The sequence below is a fragment of the Papaver somniferum genome, chromosome 6, assembly GCF_003573695.1.
Source record: "Papaver somniferum cultivar HN1 chromosome 6, ASM357369v1, whole genome shotgun sequence".
Classification (NCBI taxonomy): Eukaryota; Viridiplantae; Streptophyta; class Magnoliopsida; order Ranunculales; family Papaveraceae; genus Papaver; species Papaver somniferum.
Window position 1 is genome coordinate 22,498,516 of NC_039363.1, and position 8,372 is coordinate 22,506,887.

Here is an 8,372-nt window from a genome sequence, read left to right on the forward strand (position 1 = left end):
CAACATCTTTGAGATGAGTAGTGCTGAGCAGTCCCCAACCACACTCTTTTTGCCTTTATCATCTGAGCAAGTTCTAGGTATATTCTGAACAAGCGGGGGTATAACAACCACACCCAATATTTAGATTAGCAATCTATATGGACTAACTCCAATATACTTTCTAGAGAATCAACTAGACATTCAGACTCAATCTAGAGAAAAGTATATCGAGGAGTTAATATCTCTCTCACTTGATTTGATCTTTACTCAAGCAAATAGAAATCTGCGAGTCTTTATCAAATCCAATGATAACAACTTGGATGGTACCAAAGACCAATATCCAAGTGTAAATCAATTTAAATCAACAACCAAAGGTTGTATATTCTAATTGATTGATCTTAACCCACAACCTGTGATAATTCAATTATATAACAAAATATAATGTGGAATAGAAATAACACAGACACCAGAAATTTTGTTAACGAGGAAACCGCAAATGCAGAAAACCCCGGGACCTAGTCCAGATTGAACACCACATTGTATTAAGCCGTTACAGACACTAGCCTACTACAAACTAACTTCGGTCTGGACTGTAGTTGAACCCTAATCAATCTCACACTGATTCAAGGTACAATTGCGCTCCTTACGTCTCTGATCCCAGCAGGATACTACACACTTGATTCCCTTAGATGATCGCATCCACAACCAAGAGTTGCTACGACCCAAAGTCGAAGACTTAAATAAACAAATTTGTATCACACAGAAAAGTCTATGATAGGTAAATTTGTCTCCCACAGATAGACCTAAGAGTTTTTGTTCCGTCTTTTGATAAATCAAGGTGAACATAAACCAATTGATAATCCAGACTTATATTCCCGAAGAATATCCTAGTATTATCAATCATCTCACAATAATCTTAATCGTATGGTAGCGAAACAAGATGATGTGGAATCACAAACGATGAGACGAAGATGTTTGTGATTTCTTTTTATCTTGCCCTATCGGAGATATAATCTCAAGTCAATTATTTAATTGAACTCGTACGATAGAAAATGGCAAGATCAGATCGCTCAACTACAATAGAAGTAGTTTCGTTTGGCTTCACAATCCCAATGAAGTCTTTCAGTAGTTAACCTCCAGGTTCTCAGAAAGAAACCTAAGGTTAAAGGAGAATCGACTCTAGCAAACTAACTAGTATCACACATGAGGTGTGGGGATTAGTTTTTCCAGTTACTATATGTCTCCTTTATATAGTTTTCAAATCATGGTTTGCAATCTAAGTTACCTTGGTGACAAAGCATTCAATATTCACCATTAGATGAAAAACCTGATTTCTCCAAGCTAATATCTTTCAACCGTTAGATAGAAACTTAGCTTGTCATACACAAATGAAATGTGTTTCATTTAGGTTTGAGTAACCGTACCTAAACATGTACACTTGGTTGGTTCACAAATAGTTAACCGAGGTTAGCCATATGAGTACTTTCAGATCAATCATATTCATCTTTCTCATAACTAGTTCAAATTACTCATAAGAACTAGTTAATAGAGTTGTTCAATTGCTTGGGTCTTTATTCATAGACACAATTGAAACAAAATCGGTTTGATTCACTTGAATCAATTCATGAACAATATAGCCATGGTTCGCAAAGATAGCATTCCTTATTGATTTATTGTTTTAAGTTCATGAACTTCCGATTTGAGAAATAACCAGCTTGAGTACGCGTACGGGTACGTGTACCTTAGCTAACCGGATTTGAGTTTGGAAACTCAACAGAAATTTTTGCTTCGAAAACTTCCGTGAGTACGCGTACCTAAGGTGACTAGTTTTCCAGTTTGTAAATTACAAACTCCAGCAGAAATTTTCGGTTAGAAAACTTCCGCCAGTACGCGTATCCAACCTGTCTCCTTTACCAATGTTGCATGCACAAGTGCACACAATTGGTTTCCGACACATGGATTCTTACACTAATGTGCGAACACACTATATATGCTTATATCCATAGTTGGTTACATAATCTCAACTCTACATTTCAATCATTGAAACATTCTTCTATAATGTTATAACAATCGTTATTCACGACTATCGTCATCAAAGCTATTTTCAAGATTGAAACGTCATCATGACTTTCGTCACGGATAAAGATGAAGAGTGGTTAAAGCGAATGCTTACCAACACGTATTTCGAGAAAAAGATAGGCGAGTAAACTCGGCTCGAAATAGCAAATGTGCATGTATGAAAACTATCATACTTATACGACTTTTTCTCAAGAGTAGTAGATAGGGAGATATAATTTTGAGTGATAGATAAGTTCAAGTCTCCACATACCTTTTAGTTGGATGAAGTTCCATTGGTTCCTTGAGTAGTTCTTCGTCTTTGTAAGATGATCGCCATGGAGTCTGGAGCTCAACTACACAAATCTGTCCTAAACCGAGACTTAGCTATAAGTAGTCTAGAAATCAAGACATATATTTTTGACAACTAAACATGACAAACATGCTTGAGATAGCAACACATGCGAGTTCGACCGAGCAGTTCTCTAACAATCTCCCCTTTTGTCAATTTATTGGCAAAACTATCAATACATATGAATTAAAAAATAAATAAAACTTTATAGATTCTCGTCCACATGCTTGATATCCTTGGTGCTTCAACGTTACTTGAAAACTTCGTCTTTTCCATGTACTCCCATGATTCCATAGATGTTCAATTCAGCATCATAATTGTTAAAGTTCCGTAGCCATAACAATGAGAAAACAAAATCTCTCGATCATTGTTATACAGTGTCATAGTATTATTACACAGTATCAAAGTTCTTATATCACAACTTCGACAACAATACTATGGTGATATGTATCACTCCCCCTTAGTCAATACTTCGCCTCAACACGAAAACCACTCCCCTTTACATAATGATCTGAAAACCATATGTTTTTGTAGTGTAAACTACATATTAATTCTCCTCCTTTTTGTCAATAAAATTGGCAAAGGTACGAAAACGGGATCCTAATGAAATTTTCATGGAGACACTTCAAGACCAAAGAAAAGTACATATCAACTTGTTTAGATGCAATCATACAGCCGAAGCTAAATGCATTCATCATGGAGTTTATAAAGATACAAGATAAATCCTCAAAATTTCACAGCCGTACTCCCCACAAAGATATGGAAATTAAGCGCAAGTACAAAAGAACTCTCCCCCATTTGATGTCATTCCCGAAAAAACAACAAGAGCGACCTTACTTTTACAAGAAAAGAAGGATTTCTTTGGACACCAAAAACCACAAAATGATTTTGTATCAAAAAATTCTCAATTAAACTAACCACAAGAGAACCCATGATAAATTTAATCGGAATACACAACCAAAATAACCACAAACGAATCTATGATTAGTTTAGTTAGAAATGCTCACACAAGAAGACTTATGGAGCCACACAGTATACACATAAAATATGGATCAGGAAAAGATCAATACTGCGGAATATACAAGGATTCATTATATCCTCATCACTATTTGCATAACGACATACAATAGACATAATCCTCGTAAACAATAGATTTTAACCTATCTTCCATCAAAGAATTGATAATATAGGCTTAATTTTTGTTTGTCAAAAGTTCATCGAACTTTTATCAATACATGCACATCGTCATATAAATGAGATAACTTTTGACATTGTATGGGACAATAATAGTTCACGGACGCAAACACACATATCCCATAACATATTGCAATATATAAAACCATAAAGATCAATACTGCAAAAATCATCTTCCAAACCAACTTTAAAATTTAAAAAAATAAATATAAAAACATGAAGATGAAAACGTTAGACATTGCTATGTGTACTCACAATAATGGCTATTCCAAACCCTAGTTATCCTTCTTAAACAAAAACAAGAATAAAATTATCTTAAGAAGTTTCACTAGAAAAAAAAAAAAGAAAATCAATTTTCCTTGATGATTTCATACCTCTGAAATGATCCATCATAAAAAGTATCACTTATATCCTTGATTTTCTTAACCGTGGAAATACCATGTTCATGAGTTAGAACATTAGTTTTTCGGTCAATGATGCTTGCAAGGTGCCTGGCTTTGACGCAATCAAGGATGACTTTCTTATGGTTCCTGATCAGGATGTTATGATTATCAAGAATCTTTGCTTGTCCATCAATGAGCTGGTTTATCTGCAATTGAAGGTTAGCAAGCTCGTTCTTCACCTCATTTTGAACGAGAATTAAATCCTTGACAGATTCTCCTATCCAAGAGTTATACTCCTTTCTTTCAAGCATCTTTTTCAGGATTAAATCTTGAGCTCAATCACATCCTTTGAAGTCTTCTTCCATCACAGTGTTAACTTCTTCTTGAGGCTCAACAGAGGTTCCCATAAAAATAATTTTCTGGAAAGAGGATGAACACATACAAGAAGTATATATGTGTGTTTCAATCAAGATAGAGACACTTTTAGGTGAAAACCCTAGAGTTTCCTATAGAAGACTTGGACGTTCGTGAGCCCGAAACGGATGCCAACAGATTAGGAAGGACCCAAGAGTAAATACATACAGTTTTTCAATATGTCTCCTTCAAACATGACTCAATATCTAACCAGAATAGATAGAGCAAAAGAGATACATTAGATACAGAGAGAATAAAACAGAAATCTCAACCTGTAAAACATACATCAGATTTATAGGTCAGATGGTAATTGACCTAAGACTTGAGAATCTCATAAACAGGAATCCTTGTAACTCTCAAGTTAGACACAAGGATGAGAATACCTAAATTTAGTAGTAGGATGAGATATAATCTCACCATGAGTGTTGAAAGATGATTTGGGAATACCACCAGACAGTCTGATTTTTGTATTTCTTATATCTCTTTGATTGTTTTCAACTTCGTAGGAATTTCTTACAGTCCTTCTTGAGAGTCCATTAAATGGAGCCTTTTTATAACTAAGTCTAGGACCTCTAGAGATTGGTTCTATAGGATTTACTAAGATAAGCCTCCACCTTCCAGACTTAGATCTACCAGTCTTATTCTCATAGACATTGGGAAACTGTGTTTGTGTGGTGTAGTGTTGTTTTGGGGTAAAAACTAATTCTGTTACTTTTGGTAATTTTTGGTGTGTTGATGAGAAACGGGTTCAAACCCTAAACAAATGCACTGCATGGGAATGCTTTTAGGTTCGAGAAATCAATATGTAAGACTCTGGCCTAAACAAGAAATGGTCATTCCAGATTCAATTCGGTCACTAAGTGAAGGAGAAGGGTTGATCTTAGGGAGGGAAGCAGAGAAGGTGTTTGAGATCAAAGATTTGAATTATGAAGGTGTGATTGTTTACGACTTGTGTATCAGAAAATGGTTTCTAGTTACTTGTGTTGATCACACTTGTGTTCCCGTTGTCGAAATAGGTTGAGAACCTATTTATACAAGTCATTTGAGCGCAACCCTGATCTCGTACAAGTGAAGGAAGTTAAGTAGTGGAGTAGTGGGGACGTGTAATTGTGGTAATCATCACGTGGTCACATCTTCGTCCACTACTCTCATCGTCGTTAACCGTCCATCTTTTCCTGACACGTTCTCATAATGGGCGCGTTGCACGCCACACGCCGTAAACCACCAGACCAATACCCCAGTAAGTATCCCCCAGTTTGTGACATGTTTGATTGTCTCGAGTAGGTGGGTAAAGTCGTGGGACATGCCGCAAAGAATAACACATGGCGTTATTAGGTTAAATAACTAAGTTATTTTTGAAGCCGATAAAATATCGTATGTATTCGATGCATGTGAAGCATCGCTTTTAAGCAAGCAGCTCAAAATAATCGATGTGCATGATGCATCGTTGTTTTTGAGCTCGATCGAATCAGTCACGGATTGAGTGTCTTAAAAGAGTAGCGTGATCGACCTCTTTTGGGTGATCGTTCGAGTGCCCTATGGGAAAACTACCTCCTTGTCGGTCACTCCCTATGAAGGAGTGATGGCCGATGGTAGTAATGCTACTTTTTTGGTTTTCTAAAAATAGATCTACACCGTCCAACTAGGATGGCGAATTTGGATGGCCGTGATCGATTTGCGGCAGTTGTTCAATGCCGTTGACGCAATTTTAGGGTTTAGAGGTCGATCATCCAACCCTCTTTTGACCGAGTGATTCGAGGCGCTGCGTGTTGGTTTGAGAAGGTCGATCTTTGATAAGTCAAAAAAAAATTGTATTAATAGATAACAAATTTACAAAGAATAGTTTACAAGAAAAGAGGTCACAACGACCCCAAAAACTTGAAAACTATTTGAATCTATAATAAACAACGTTTGGATATTCAACTGAATTCATAAAATGAGGCCTCGCGTCATAGTGTAAACCAACACCACTCGCAAGATAACAACCCTTCTTATCCATAGAATCCGCTGCAAAATTTGCTTCCCTGTAAGTATGAATAAACCTGATAGATTCATAATTTCTATTAATATCTAACCACCTTTGTCTTGAAAACCAAGGTAAATTAGAGTTTCTAAATGCTTCAATAACACTGGAAGAATCAAAACGAATAAAAACTCTTCTAACTCCCCATCTAATTGCCCATTCTAGCCCAGTAATAATGCCGTAGAGTTCTTCCAAAAAATTAGTGGTTACTCCTAGGCCAATAGACATAGCTCCGAAAACATTACAAGAAGCATCTCTCGCCACAACTCCCTCCCCTTCTACACCTGAGTTTCCCCTTGCCGCACCGTCACAACATAAAATAATTTCATCTTCATTTGGAGGAACCCAATAGCATTCCACCGGCTGATGAAGTTTTATACGCCTGTGCAAAACACGGAAATAATCCATAATTCTCATTTCCTCCACGCAGAATTTCATATTTCTCTTAAGTTTCACAGAATAGTCTTGAATCAATTTCAAAACACGCCTGTAGAACATGCTCCAATTTGGCTTCTTTTGCTCAAAAACGGCCTTGTTCCTCAACGCCCATAGCTCAGATTTTAGCAAACAATTTGCTAGCAACCACAGGTCTTGAATCATAGGACTTTTCCCCTTTGCTTACTTAAAAGAAACCAAAAGATTGTTGTTAGAATTCAAACCAAAAATGTCACATAGACAATTCCAAGCACGAGATGCAAATGTGCATTGGAACAACACATGATCAAGAGACTCCTCAGCTATTCCGCAGAGGCTACATCGACTATCTATTTGGATTTTGAATCTACTTTTTATGAGGCCAAAAGTTGCACAAACACCATGCATAAACTTCCAGTTCTGAGCAGCAACCACCGGATGAATTTCCTTCCTCCAAATAAGCGCAGCGCCCTCCATCTTGGGGTATTTCTGGCGAACTAGTTCAGTGGCAGAATTGACACTAAATTCACCTGAATCTTCCGACATCCAAACTCTGATATCCTCCCCACCATTTGGCCGTGGTACATTAAGTATATCCAATCCAGCATCAAGCATACGCTGAAGATGCGCATCAGGAATAACCCATTAACCTTCTACCAAAACATCACTAACACGAACTGTGGTATCAAGAGTGTGATCATTTAAGGTTTCAGCAATACTAAAATCTGCATACCAAATGTCATATTAAAGAGAAGTATTTCTACCATATCCCAGCAAAACCTTAGTATTCTTCTCAACAATATTATACACACTACGCACACCAGGAAGAATGGAAGATTTAATACCCGTAAGCTAAATACGACCATTACGACCAAAGTATTTAGCCCTCAGAAAATTATCCCACTTCTTATTGGAGTTACGAATCTTCCACCACAGTTCCATAAGAAGTGCAATATTCATTGTGGCCATACGAACTAAACCAAGACCCTCCTCATCAAAAGGGCAACAAATTTTGTCATAAGCCACCACCACAGCTCGATTAATATGTGAGTCCCCTGACCAAATGAAATTCCGAATCGCCCTATCACATTGCAAAATGAATCTCCGCGGATATTTATAAATAGCCATATTATGAAGAGAATAAATGGCAATGACAGATTTAACAAGAACAATACGATCATGAAAAGATAAGAGTCTCCCCTTCCAGCCAGCAAGCTGATTCTTAATCTTCTCAATGAAATTGCAAATATGACGATAACGAACTGTACCTGGCATAATTTGGACCCCCACCATACGGAAAAGTAGCAACATTCATCCCCAAAAAATTTGCAAGATAAGTACACGTACTCGCAGAATCACCACCATAACAAATCTTACTCTTTTGACGACAAACAGTCTGACCCGAGGCATGCTGGTATTTTTCCAATAAATCCACAATATTATGTAGACTTTTTAAATTACCTTTACAAAAAATCATAATGTCATCAGCAAAGAAAAGATGAGTAGGAGAAACACCACCTCTTGTAACCATAAGAGACATCTTCTTATCACGAAAAAG

At 36.9% G+C, this 8,372-nt stretch overlaps 1 protein-coding gene across 1 annotated transcript; it reads right to left on the minus strand.

Moving 5' to 3' along the window:
* Positions 1-6,262: 6,262 nt before the first annotated feature.
* Positions 6,263-7,000, minus strand: LOC113290645. The gene has a single exon (XM_026540226.1). It carries the CDS (start codon positions 6,998-7,000, stop codon positions 6,263-6,265), a length of 738 nt encoding a protein of 245 aa, XP_026396011.1.
* Positions 7,001-8,372: the final 1,372 nt, after the last annotated feature.